The sequence below is a fragment of the Glandiceps talaboti genome, chromosome 1, assembly GCF_964340395.1.
Source record: "Glandiceps talaboti chromosome 1, keGlaTala1.1, whole genome shotgun sequence".
Taxonomy (NCBI): Eukaryota; Metazoa; Hemichordata; class Enteropneusta; family Spengelidae; genus Glandiceps; species Glandiceps talaboti.
Window position 1 is genome coordinate 21,662,714 of NC_135549.1, and position 14,628 is coordinate 21,677,341.

The window sequence follows — 14,628 nt, forward strand, 5'->3', positions numbered from 1 at the left end:
GTGTGTATATGCTGTTACTGTTTATATCATTAACTAAATACAGAGCCCACACTGTTTAAGTGATGTTTGTGTGTTATCATTTTGGTGTCTATCTCAACATGAAACCATGTGATCAGGCTCACTGATGATCTTGATAGTTCATGTAATAGCTTGGACTCGGTCTAAGGAAAAGAACTGTAAATAGTACCAAATGGAGACATGGGAGGCATCATAAAATGACGATATTATGACATTTTTTAGATATCATGAAGTGGAGTCATTTGTTGTTGATGCATGTCGTGAAATAGAGACATTGGATATATTACTAAATAGAGACATTGGAGGTATCATGGAATGGTGCTGTGTGGATACCCTTATAACAGTTGCATACTATATCATGAAATATACATTGTTGGTTAACTGTAACGAAATAATGAAATGGAAATATTTGTCGATATCGTGAAATAGGGACATTTGGAGATATCGTAAATAAGACATTTGTCAATATCAAGAAATAGTGATATTTGTGGATATCATGAAATGAATTGTTGATAACACACTAGTTGTTGATTTCATGAAATAGTGAACTCATCGAATGGCTTGACTTACCTATTGACCGTGCTTTCCTTGTTCTATGTGTAAATTTCTAGAGAATTGTCCCTATCCTGGACATCCTAGGAATGGAATGGGTAAACTTCCGGATTCGGACAACACGGCTCCTATGGTTGTACCAGAAGGGGTTACTGTTCATTATACCTGCAATGATGGCTACGAGCTGCATGGAACAGATACGATTCCTTGTATAAATGGTAGATGGCAAGACAACCAGCCCAACTGTTACGGTAAGTTTAGCCTGGAAGAATACTGCTATGTCATGCTTGGTGATATTCACTTGAACTGTACATCTTGTCTGTGCTGAAACCGCTAGCGTGGAAACTAAACAGTTTCTATTATGTTCAATGGTTCTTTTATCCATGATTGCAGATGAAGGAAGTTGGTGAACTTGACAGACTGAATAATAACACCAAGCTCTAAAGCCCAAGTCTAAATGTATATAAAAGACACGGCGATATGTTTATATTTAAAAAAGTATCAATCAAATTCTTCTTCTTCTTCTTCTTCTTCTTCTTCTTCTTCTTCTTCTTCTTCTTCTTCTTCTTCTTCTTCTTCTTCTTCTTCTTCTTCTTCTTCTTCTTCTTCTTCTTCTTCTTCTTCTTCTTCTTCTTCTTCTTCTTCTTCTTCTTCTTCTTCTTCTTCTTCTTCTTCTTCTTCTTCTTCTTCTTCTTCTTCTTCTTCTTCTTCTTCTTCTTCTTCTTCTTCTTCTTCTTCCGCCATCTTGAACGGACGTGTTGAAGTGGAGCTCCGTACAATCCAACGAAATCTAGCTTGCTGTTGTTCATCCTGTGTTTTTAGCATCCTGTGGATACCGGTAGGACCGTTTATTACCTTCCTGTAAGTTTATTTTTGACACTACTTCCCCCGTTCTTTCTATTTTGGGTCTTTTTCTTTGGTTGGTTTTCGGCTTTAGCCAGTGTAGCAAAGATGGCTACCTGGCCATCAAGCCAGACACGTGATACATTTGCAGGTCTAACCAGCAAACATGGTATTAGGTGTGCAACAATTGACGGATTCAGAGTCGAGTCTTATGTAGAGAAAATCGCCGAGATTGTTGGTGCAAGCAATATTATCGCTGCTTCTCGTGCAAACGGGAGTATCATAGTTTATTTCAAATCAGTTACTTGGGTCGACACCGTATGTATGCATGGACTAACCATTGACGGTTCGTGGGTCAACGTTGAACCCGTCGTCAAACCAGCAACGAAAGTAATTCTTTCGGGCGTACCACCCTTTATCCCAAATGATACTTTAAAGGGGGAACTCTCTATTTATGGGAAAATGGTCAGCGACCTAAAACCTATACCGTTGGGGTGTAGAAAAGACAACTTGAAACACATACAATCTTTTCGCAGACAAATATACATGCTACTACACAACAAAGACGAAGTGGAAGGTCATTTCCTCGTCAGACATGAAAACAGGGCATATCGAATCTACATGACAACTGGCGACTTTCGGTGTTACAAATGTGGGTTGCCAGGTCACATACAACGAAACTGCCGTCAAAATACAGAAACACCTGTCAACGAAGACAACACACAGCAGAATGAAACCCAAAGCACACGTAATGATACCATGAATAACCAAACAGAGACAACAAATGACACAAGCAACACACATACCAACGACGTGACCACAAATACCGATATACAAGACAACACAGATGACACTCGATCGAACAACAATAACAAAACTACCAATGACAATACCGATAAACAGGTACACACAGGTGATCAATTGCAACGTGTAAATACTGATACAGACACTCAAGAAAACACAGATGTAACCATGATGGAGGACAACAACACAACACGAACAATCGACGTTCGTGGTAACGATACAAATGAAAATATCAATACACCAACAGAAAACACAGACAAAGTAACCAATGGCAACGACAACATATCAAATGATACACACACCGTTAAAGACTGTAATAAAAGTGACGCACAAAAAACAGACGACTCTGTTTCATCCGTTGAAGAGAGGGTACGAACCCCTCCTTCCCCCTTCCCCTCTCCACCCTCTCTCCCTTCCTCCTTCTGTGAATCTTCAACCTCCTCATCCTCTCAGTCTCAACCTCTCTCCCTTGAACTATCTGATTCTTCGATTCCTGGAGCGTCAGAGCTTTTCCCCAATACTGACATTACAATAGGCGACTCACAAGACCTGTTTTCTCCTATTCAATCATGTACCAACCCAATAAACGAAGAAAATGCACAAGAAGAAGATGATACAGAATCAGTTATGTCTGACATGTCTGAATTCTCCCAAATAGGCGATCAAAGCCAACAATACACTTTACCAGCAGATTCAATCAGAGAATTCCTCAACGATGTAATGTACTCAAAAAAAATCGTTGAGAGAAGTGTGGACTTCTGTCCCGATCTAAAAAAATTAATCCACAGTCTGAAAAACTACCGTAATAACGAACAAATATCCAAATCACAGAAAGCTAGAATCTATAAAATAAAAGCAAAGTTAATCAAACATCTGAAAGTGACTAGTTTCACTACAAAAGGTTCATCCTCCTGAGCTCTCTTACCACTTCTATACATATCATGGTTATACACCACATCATCACATTTCTCATCACAATCATGGTTAGTCTAACTTGCACAACATTCAATGTACGAGGAGGCCGCGACTCACTCAAACGATATCAGATCTTTGCCTACCTCAAGAATAACCATGAGAGCGATTTTCACTTCCTACAGGAAACTCACACTATACCTGTCGACGAACCGTCTTGGCGTATTGCATGGAGAGGACAGTGTGTTTTTTCTCACGCAAATACTAATACTGCTGGCGTTGCAATTCTTTTCTCTCCCAAAAGAAATATAAATATTCTGTCAACAAAAAATATCGTCAATGGAAGACTTCTACATGCTCATGTCAAAGTCAATGATAATTCTTTTCACATTATTAACCTATATGCACCAAATGACGGAAATGAAAGGTTATATGTCCTTCAAAAATTAAAACAACTTTTAAATGAGTTAAATAACGACCCCATCATCCTTGGAGGTGACTTTAACTGCACCGTAAACCCTGGAATAGACCGCTCGAGTAAGAAAGAGCCGGATACTCGCACTTCTCTTTGCCTTGATAAATTAACACACAGATTTAAATTAGTGGATGCGTGGCGATATCACCAAGGCAACACAAGACAGTACACTTGGCATAAAAGCGATAACACAACAGCTGCAAGAATTGATAGAATTTACATATCAAAACATCTCTCTACCCGCATACACACCGCTGACATTTTCACTGGAGCACAAGCCTTCTCAGACCACTCCATTGTGAAAATCAAAATCTCTCTCACAAAAGTTCAAAACACTTCTCCCGTCTGGTATATGAATACCGACCTACTTGACGACGCTTACTACTGCGACCTCATCCGTGACTTTTGGACACAGTGGCAGAATACAAAAACAGAATTTACGAAAATACAACACTGGTGGGACATTGGCAAACACAAAATAAAACTGCTGACACAGCAATATGCAACTCACAAACGTCAACTCTTTAAAGATTCAAAACATAAACTTGAACATGAACTAAAAGAAATGGAACACAACATGAATACAAACCCCGATTTGGTAAATATATACAATGACAAAAAAGAACTTTTGAAAACATACATTCAATCTGAAAGTAAAGGCGCAGCCGTGCGAACACATCAACAACTTTTGCATGAAAATGATATGTCTGGTGATTTTTTCTCGAGGCTTGAAAAACGTAAAAACAGTCGTAAAACCATAACCCAGCTCCGCAGAAGCGACCAGACTATTACTAATGAACAAAATGAAATGTGCAAAATCACACATTCCTTCTATCAAGAACTCTTTCTACCTGATCCCACCTCCACTACAGACCAAGAAAAACTACTAGAAAACCTTCCTCAACTAAGTAAAGATGATTCAGACTACTGCGACTCAGATATTACACTTGATGAACTAACAACCGCAGTCAAACACCTTTCAAATAACCGCTCTCCTGGCATTGATGGCATTCCTAATGAATTCTACAAAACATTCTGGTCAACTTTTAAACATGACTTTCTTGATGTCTTTTCCACTTCTATAAAAGATGGCGAACTTCCACAATCCTGCCGTCGCGCAGTAATAAGTTTGATCCCAAAGAAAGGTGATAACACATTACTGAAAAACTGGCGTCCAATAAGTTTATTATGCAGTGATTACAAGATATTCACAAAATGTCTATCTTTTCGACTACGCAATGTACTTGGGAGTATTATCAATATCGATCAAACGTGTAGCATACCAACTCGTAGTATAGAAGACAACATAAATGTTCTTAGAGACAGTATATGCTACGCGAATCAAACGCAATTAACTCTTGGAATTGTCGCAATCGACCAAGAAAAAGCATTTGATCGAGTAAACCACAAATATTTAATGAACACATTGAAATCCTTCGGATTTGGTGAACACTTTACCCGTTGTATCCAACTCATCTACTCTAATGCACAATGTCTTGTCCGTGTAAACAACATGTTAACAGCACCAATCGAATTCAAAAGGGGTATCCGTCAAGGATGCTCCCTATCTGGTCAATTATACATCCTCGCATTAGAACCCTTTTTGCACAAAATACGCACAAAAAGTGAAATGAAAGGTCTCAGTCTACCCCACACACAACGTAATGTCCTTTTATCGGCTTACGCCGACGATGTCGAATTTCTTGTAACACAAGAGGACGACTTTACAAAACTTAACAAATGGATTGATATCTATGAAAAAGCTACTAATGCTAAAGTGAATGTTGGTAAATCTGAAGGATTGTGGTGCGGCAACTGGCAATGTCGTAAAGACGCCCCCATGGGGCTAAAATGGAATAATGAGGGGTTAAAATTACTGGGAATCTACCTTGGAAATTCCGATGATTACGTAAATAAAAACTGGAGTGAACTCGGTCACAGCGTCCAAACAAAACTGGAATGGTGGGCCAGATTTGCCGAAATCATGTCTTATCATGGACGTATACATGTCATAAACCAATTAATAGCTTCAAAACTCAATCATAAATTCAGGTGTCTGTGTCCCCCCAAAGAACTCGTTGAATATCTCCAAAAAACCTTCCTAGATTTTACATGGCAAGGTCACCACTGGGTGACAGCAGATGTTCTACATCTTCCTATTGAAAGGGGAGGACTGGGATTAACCCACATTCCCTCTAGAATACAGGCATTCAGATTACAGTATTTACAGAGGTATTTATACACTAATAGTAAACACCCTAATTTCGATTTCACTGACTTCTATTTCAGTAAAGTAGGCAACTTAAATTACTGTAAACAGCTACTTGTCACCAAATTTAAATATCCACTTCAACACATTCCCCCCTTTTATCAAGACATTCTCTCTTGTTGGGAACAATTCAACTTTAAGAGAAAAGGAAATCCAGAAACGATTAATGACATTTTAGATGAACCCCTGTTTCATAATCCGTTGATCTTACACCCAATACGCCGTGAACCATTCTACTTACACCACTTGGTAGAAGGAGGTATTACACACATCAAAGATTTGATTGATAATGAAACAAAACAATGGTATACCAACGAGAGACTACACAGAAACATCAATATACATTCAAAAAGAATTCTCGACCTTACAATTGAAATTATCCACAAAGCTATACCCAAAGAATGGAAAGACAAAATTAATCAACATATTGATGTAACACAGCCTTCTGTAGATCCAATGCCTACATACTATAGTTTTGACCTTTATGAATCTGATGACCTTAACCTCCCTCTCTACAAAATAGAGAAAGGCTCAATTTACAAATTCCTCACTGTTTGCATGCACCATCGCAGAAACCCTCAAGCCCTAGATACAGTATGGCGAGATATACTCAGCATACCAAATAGTCTTAAGCCTAACTTCAAAGCTTGCTACAGAAGACCGATATCAAAACGTGAAGGCGATTTCATGTGGCGCCTCTTCCATGGAGCATATCCAACAGGCTCCTTCTTACTACATTGCAAACTTCAGAACCATTCAAACTGTCCCTTTTGCGATGAAAAAGACACACTGTTACACGTCTTTTTAGAATGCAAGCATATCCAACCTGTCCTGCAACTCTACAATAATGTGGTAATGAAACTTCTAGAAAGAGAAAACACGCTTCCATTATGGTGGTACATACTGATCCCTAGATACTCAAAAAACTCTCCACATTTTGTTAATAAACAAGTATATAGAATATATCTTTTTCTCACCTGCACTGTCAAATTATCTATTCATTTAAGTCGCTGGAATAAATTAAAGAACAAAACTCCAACTAATCCTATTGACATTTTTCGTTCCCGTGTACAAAGAAAGATTAAGACAGAATACCAACTTAACACATCAGCAAACCATACCGATTACTTTAAACTGATGTGGGAACATAATGAAACTCTTTGTAGTGTATCATGCGACGGAGAACTGAAAATCTTAATCTAAGCTCCCGTCCCTGTCACAATTCACTCTGGGCACCGTACTCCTTATGGGGTCTGTGGATGTAGGTGTGACATGACAGATGAAGTCAAATCATACTGGCATCCACAGATCAGTGCTTTGTGACATAGTTTTAAGATGTACATACATACATACATACATACATACATACATACATACATACATACATACATACATACATACATACATACATACATACATACATACATGCACCTAACGAATTCTGCTTTCTTTCAGAAATCTCAACATCAATTACAACGTATGTTCAACTGAAGATAGAACAGAAATTGAAAACAAAATATTGAATGAAGATAAAACTGGTGGAAAACAAAATATTGAATGAAGTTAATCGACTGAAGATAAATCGACGTTTGAATGCAAAATATTAAATGTATTAACTCCATATAAAATTTGATAGATCGTGAAACCTTTCCGTTTATTCGTATGACACCCTATTTCCATTGTAATGTAATTTTAGCAGTAGGGATCAGCAATAAACGTTTTATTTAAAAATCAAAATCTTCTTCTTCTTCTTCTTCTTCTTCTTCTTCTTCTTCTTCTTCTTCTTCTTCTTCTTCTTCTTCTTCTTCTTCTTCTTCTTCTTCTTCTTCTTCTTCTTCTTCTTCTTCTTCTTCTTCTTCTTCTTCTTCTTCTTCTTCTCGTGTGCACCTGTGTTATTTTCGTCTCTGACCCATTCGACATTGTAACAGGAAGTGATCACAGCCTATCTACACGTTAACAAAAGTTTACATGACATTTCTTTCTTTTTCAGCAAACTGTATAGTACCATCGCCATTCCACAATGGCGTCATCACTACAGTCTCAGATGGCTCGCCCGGCGATTCCATTTCACATGGGACTATCTTACAGTTTACATGCAATGGGGACCTCTCTCTGTATGGCCACACGTCTTCACAGTGTTACAATGGTGTTCTGGAATACCAAGTGCCAACCTGTCACGGTGAGTTCAAGTTCAAGTTATTACTTGGTTACATGTAATATAAGTGCTGTATGATGCACTGTTAGACATTTACACATTATTGTCATTATTTGTGCACCATATCAGACATAATAATGTACTTTAAAGTAAGACTTCTTGTATGTCGCGGCCTGCTCTACCTGAACAAGGCTTAGCAGACATGCATATCAATGAATGTTAACATACATACATACATACATACATACATACATACATACATACACACACACACACACACACACATATACATACATACATACATACATACATACATACATACATACATACATACATACATACATATTAGAGTTGTCTCCACTCAAAAGAAAGTGTGTACACATAAATATTGATGCGTCGACGTCACGTCATACATGCAGGGAAACGTGGATGGGTCGTAGTACATGTACTCGTGTCCATCTTACCCTTTTTCGAGATTGAATGTACCTTCCTTACTTCTACAGAAAGCTGCTCTACCTATAATATCACGAACGGGTTTCTTTACAAATTGAGTTATCGTTACGAAGATCAACCAAACTATGATTACCGGAGACAAACTCAAGAGCCAGCGGGACACAATGATTGGGCGATCTACCATTGTAACCCTGGTTACGACATCCTTAATCATCATTCCGTCAAATGTGTGGATGGCACATGGAACCCCTCAGAACATCCAACCTGTGAAGGTAAAATCACCAATAGTTAACAGTGCTCATGGTCTAGATTTGCTTTACATATTCGTATACAAAATAAATCATTGCATTACAGATAACAGAAATAAGGCAGTTCTCCTTTGAGACCCTTTAAGTGTTGGGTTTTTTTTCAGTTAACTCAAACAAGGTTTACACACTGTACAGAAAGTAAACTTTTCACATACGACTTCACAACAAACTCACGTAGGCGGCTGTCCAGATATAGCACATAAACGTTCAATGTTTCAATGTATGTCTTTGGATCGACTGAAACAAATGGAGCTAGGTAATCCTAATAGCCTCAGCAATGTTTAAGCAAGGATTTAATACAGTAGGTTGGGAGCGTTTAGCTTTGTTCCTTTCCCATAGTATCTCACCCCAGTATACAACAGATCCATTGTTATGTGATGTAGTGGGTTCTCTAAGTATATGTTATTTGCCAAATACCGTTCCATATCTTGCTGCGAGAGGTAATTTTTCCGGTAATAACGGAGAGCCGGAGGCGAGCCGTTATACCGGAAAAATTAACTCGAGCAGCAAGATGTGGAACAGTATTTGGCAAATAACATACTTATACGTCACCTGCGACGATGAATTAATTTTTGAATGCCTAAAAATGCTGTTTCATTTTAAATAAAATCACTTCCGCGTTATACTGTTGAGCGTAGTATCATCCACCACTCCGATAACTGCAATGCGGTTGTTTACGCGTCAGCCTTAACTTTATCATCCAATCAGAGTGCGCGTTTGCTCAGTAGTATGACGTATTGTTTACTATTTGCATATCACTCAGCGATATATTCAAATTTATAACCATCAGCTGAAAAATGAGTGCGTCTTTGTTTTGCGTACTGTATTCCATTAAATGTTCAAAAATGTTCGTGATATGCTTTCTTGTTCTAGTTAGGCAAAAACTGCACCCTCTGTGGTGGTAATTTTCATATCCTTCATAAATTTAGGAATTCATGTTTACGATCGCGTGACGACCGCGAGTTCGCCGTCACTGGACTTTCGCCGTTCTGTGTGAAATGTTTGGCTTTTTCCCTGTAACATGAAAAGTACAGTTCAAAGACTTGTTACAATTTATACAACGGTGATATTTTGTTCGGTTGACAACAAATTTGGCATTGGAAATGCTGGTTATAGCTGTATTTCTAGTTGTCTGCTAGATTTGTTTACAAGGGGACGTACAGTGATCACGTGATACAACAAGCAAAAATACGGCTGTTGGTGAAAAATACGCCTGTGTATCTGCAGGGCTCTCGACCAATCAGAATGCGAGATTGGTGACAGGTGACGTCTAAGTACTAGTACCCGGTATATTGAAATGAAGTTAAGATATGAATCAGCATCGCCTTTGTTCAAAATCCATGTCAAAACCAGGTTTTTTTTTTTTTTTGTGTGTTTTTTTTTAAAGTGTTAACATACAATCTGAGATCTTTTTAAGCCACAAACTAATATTATTATTATTTTTCATTATTATACGCTGCTATTCATACCAGACATTGACGAATGTAGCCTTGGTATCGATGACTGTGATACTATCACCAAAAACACACGTTGTCGTAATGAGATCGGAAGTTACAAATGCGACTGCATAGACGGCTTTGAACGAAATGCTGAGCAATTTTGTGTTCCGGCCACTGCCGGCCTAAATGGAGGAAATATGACTGAGAATTTGAACAAGTCAGGTTGTTATTATTAAAATTATGATTATTATATAATATTTAAATAATTATTGGTGTTGTTGTTGTTGTTGTTGTTTATGTAATCGAGTTATTGGATATGTATATGATTTTTTCCTATTCTTGATTACTCACTTATTTTGATATAATAATTGTGTTTTGTATGTATGTATGTATGTATGTATGTATGTATGTATGTATGTATGTATGTATGTATGTATGTATGTATGTATGTATGTATGTATGTATGGTATGTACGTACGTACGTATGTCTGCGTGCGTGCGTGCGTGCATGCATGCATGCATGCATGCATGCATGTATGTATGTATGTATGTATGTATGTATGTATGTATGTATGTATGTATGTATGTATGTATGTATGTATGTATGTATGTATGTGTGTATATGTATGTATGTGTGTGTGTGTGTGTGTGTGTGTGTGTGTACGTGTGTGCGAAGGCATTAGTGTGTGTCTCCATTCTCTACAATTTAATAGTATCTCACAGGTATGTATAGGTATATTTCATCTTTTATACATTTTTCAAATCCTAAGTTATATATATATATATATATATATATATATATATATATATATATATATATATATATATATATATATATATATATATATATATATATATATATACATATATCATTCAGATAATAGAACTAACCATAGCCCTTTTGATATACTTGACCAAAGCATTTATAAATCATTGTTGCTAGAATTACGATATTATTGTCTTAAAATCATTTCATATGCAACATCTTTTTTGAGGAAAAGGAACTTGATCTCCAAACTTATATTATCAATGTGCTTAATATTCAAGACAAAGTGTACCTTTTTTGACAAGTTTACTATTTTGTCCTTCTAGAAAGTCAAGTTGCTAACGTCCATTTAAGTTGTCCAGCGTACAATGAAACGGTCGAGGAGGGAACGGATAATGCAACCAGGACGCTCTATTGGCCAGTGACGAGCGTCAATTCATTTACAGGATGGGTCCCATGTCCTGAAACGGAAGGTTAGTTTAGTATTAAAACTCAATACCAAATATGTCACACGTTTATTTAAAGCAAAATTTGAGTGAAAAAAAAATCCGGGTTGAATCTATTTTGATATGGTTAAATGTCTGCGTTGTTATTTTACAATGTAACAAAATTACATTTCATACACCCGACTCGATACATGTTTTCAGACACATTGGTGATTCTTCATGTGTAAATTTTTGCAGCTATAACTTTCGAGTACTTTGTAGAGAATTGCAGTTGTCTCGTACGTATAGACATACTTTTTTGTTGCTCTACTTTGCAAAATATTTGTTTTCGTCCAATAGTTCTATTTACAATCTTACCAAATATATTAGTCTTGTAATAAGACATCGGATCTGTGGCGCTCCGAAGGTTGCTGAACAAAAAGTTAAAAGCCGAAGGATGAGAATACCGGGGGGCGCACAGCTGAACGCCTTCGATTTCTCCATTGGTGCAAACCAACGTACATTCAGTCGCTTGTAATATAGAAGAAAGCCCGAAGGTCTAGCAGCTAGACTAATCAATATGGATAGATGTATTTTGTTGCCAAGATAACTTTAAGTCATTATCTATCAGTAGAACCATAGTCCCTATAATATGTCTATGGTCGAACGCACACAATATTTATAATCACTCGTGTAGCTATGGACACAAAACACGGAAACACCAGCAGTACTATTATTAGTACGAAAGTCGTAAATACTATCATCAGGTAACAAATTAATGATCTCGTGTTACTATGGATACGAACAAGGCAACACCTGCGGTTTTATAGGTACGAACAAAGACAACTATGATAGTCGCAAATACTCGTACCGTGAGTGATATTTCCATGCTCGTACGTACGTAGTACATGTACTAGGAATGTAGTTCATAATTAAGTTTAAAACTCGTGGTGCTATAGAATACGAAATACGGTAACATATTTATTTGTGCTGAAGAGACGTGACGGGTACGTTCCTGACGGTGCCGTAAAGAGACCGTTGATTTACGACTTTGCGTGATGCGTACAATGCAATGTTGGTAGGAAACTCAAAATTACTTCGGGTACTATATATGTACTAAATGTGCTAGCACAGTTTCACATTAAAAATCTTAGTGTTCCTGTATGCTCATAGGGCATAATGCGATACCTTTGTGAGAATAAAACGCTTGTTCATGAAGGTTTTTTTTGTTCAAATTTGACCAGCTAGAAAATACATTAACGACAGTGCAGTCACGTGGGTATTAATTAAGCCTATAATCGTAATTATCCTTGATAGTATTAATATTCATGTGTCCATATTTACATGAAAATCGTATTTCTGTCTTCTTCTTCTTTCAGGATATCTCCGTGCATATTGTTACCAAGCCGACAAAACGTTTAAATTTGTTAACGACTTCACAAACTGTTATTCATTGTCTGCTTTAGAAGTGCGACAAAAGGTAATTTCAAAGTAACAAACTGCTAGCTTTGGCTCAGATCACTTTAAATGCATATTTTCTGTAGTTGTTTTCGGTGTGCGTCACTGTTTTATTTGACATATCCAGCACCCTCTCCTTTATGAGTGCTTGGTGGCGCTATTGTTGCGTTTCCTGGACCTGCAGACCCTTCATTTGATATAATTGATTTCGATGTTAAAATTATGTCCAACAAAATCATTTTAGAAGAAAGACGTGACCAAAATTTGCATCATTTGGAGAATCATCCTGGGCACACCATATATAATCATTCAAAAACCACTGGACACTCAACCCCCCCCCCCCGACCCCCACCATACCCCGCGTTTGTCGGAATAATAATAGGCCAAATAAAAAACCGTATGTTTCCGGTAACCCAGCCCGTAACCCTAGTTTTAACCACCGACACTAAACCTTTTTCGGAAAGGTAAAATGGTGAGAGCATCTTGAAAATATCTTCTTTATTTTTGAAAAATTAGAACCTCCAGAAATGCAGTCATTTTAGACAGCACAGTCTTCATTTGATTCTTTTACACCTCATCCAATTATTACGTCATTATTTTAACTTACCATCATGTCTGTACGTGCATGGTGGCACGTTTACTTCATTTCATGCCACAAGAAACTGTTGTATTTCGATCGTTCATTCTTGCAATTTTAAAATGCAGTTTAATTTCTTATATGGTTTGTGCGTGGTTGCATAAAACAGAGCCACTGAACGCCGACTCGGACCAGGCTTTAAATATGCAAGTGCAATAACGCGTGTAATACTGATAAGTCCACACGAATTGTACACCAGTGATGTTCTCTGTGCACTGGTGTTTGTACATGTAGGAGGTGATCACTGTATCGCCGGGGGGTAGGGGTAGGGATTTTATATCAAGGAACGCTAGATCGCGTATGGAATGTCATTATTATTTTTATTTCCTCTAGCCTAGGCATACAAACACCAAATTGTAGTCTGTTTTTGTATAATATCGCATGAGGTGAAATACATGAACGATGGCAAATTATAATGAGATCAAGATGTATCACATTACTGAAATGATTAAAGTAACAAACCCATGGGACACCCGAATAATCAATTCAAAACACGACATCGAATGATTAATGATCATGATGATAGCTGGATGAATATTCACGGTCTACCCTGTTAGATGTTTGACATAATTCTTTTCGTTTATGGAGGTCTGTGTATAAGCCAAATTATATTAATTGTCTTTGAACAGAAAATAGAGATCATATACTAGTCGTTCTACGTCATGACAACCCGTGTCTACACGTCACTGGTATAGCGATGCTCCTCCGGGGTGTTCCGGCAAATATGAGTCGAAATGTTCCAAATTACCACTATTTTTCCAGCTTGTTCATAGATTATGCTTTTAATAGGTGGTGTTGGATTGCTTCCAATAGTTCTCCTCATTCAGCCTTTAATAGTGACAAAGCCTCATATGTCGCTAGTGTGTTCATAGCTGAATGAAGAAAAATATTCATTTTTTTTGGCGAATAATATCTAAACGTTCTATTAACAATTGAATTTGAATTTACTTTCACGTTGTCACAATCTCCCCCTATCATCTTGTATTCGGTTGCTATGGAAAAGAAATGTTCGGTTGCCATGCCAATCACATTTCATTCTGTACTAGGTGGATAACGTCAGTACGGTATCTGGAGCCATGGATGTCATTGATCAAATGCAAGGATATTTGGGTGT

At 37.5% G+C, this 14,628-nt stretch overlaps 1 protein-coding gene across 1 annotated transcript in view; it reads left to right on the forward strand.

Moving 5' to 3' along the window:
• LOC144434349 (adhesion G protein-coupled receptor L3-like) overlaps positions 1-14,628 on the forward strand; it is a 44,566-nt gene that overhangs the window by 13,076 nt on the left and 16,862 nt on the right. Inside the window, exons 7-13 of the mRNA XM_078122804.1 lie at positions 630-821; positions 7,864-8,052; positions 8,532-8,753; positions 10,262-10,450; positions 11,321-11,467; positions 12,799-12,899; positions 14,561-14,628. The exon at positions 14,561-14,628 is cut by the window's right edge and continues 124 nt beyond it. Of these exons, the coding sequence (XP_077978930.1) occupies positions 630-821; positions 7,864-8,052; positions 8,532-8,753; positions 10,262-10,450; positions 11,321-11,467; positions 12,799-12,899; positions 14,561-14,628 (1,108 nt within the window). The remainder of the gene's footprint in view (positions 1-629; positions 822-7,863; positions 8,053-8,531; positions 8,754-10,261; positions 10,451-11,320; positions 11,468-12,798; positions 12,900-14,560) is intronic.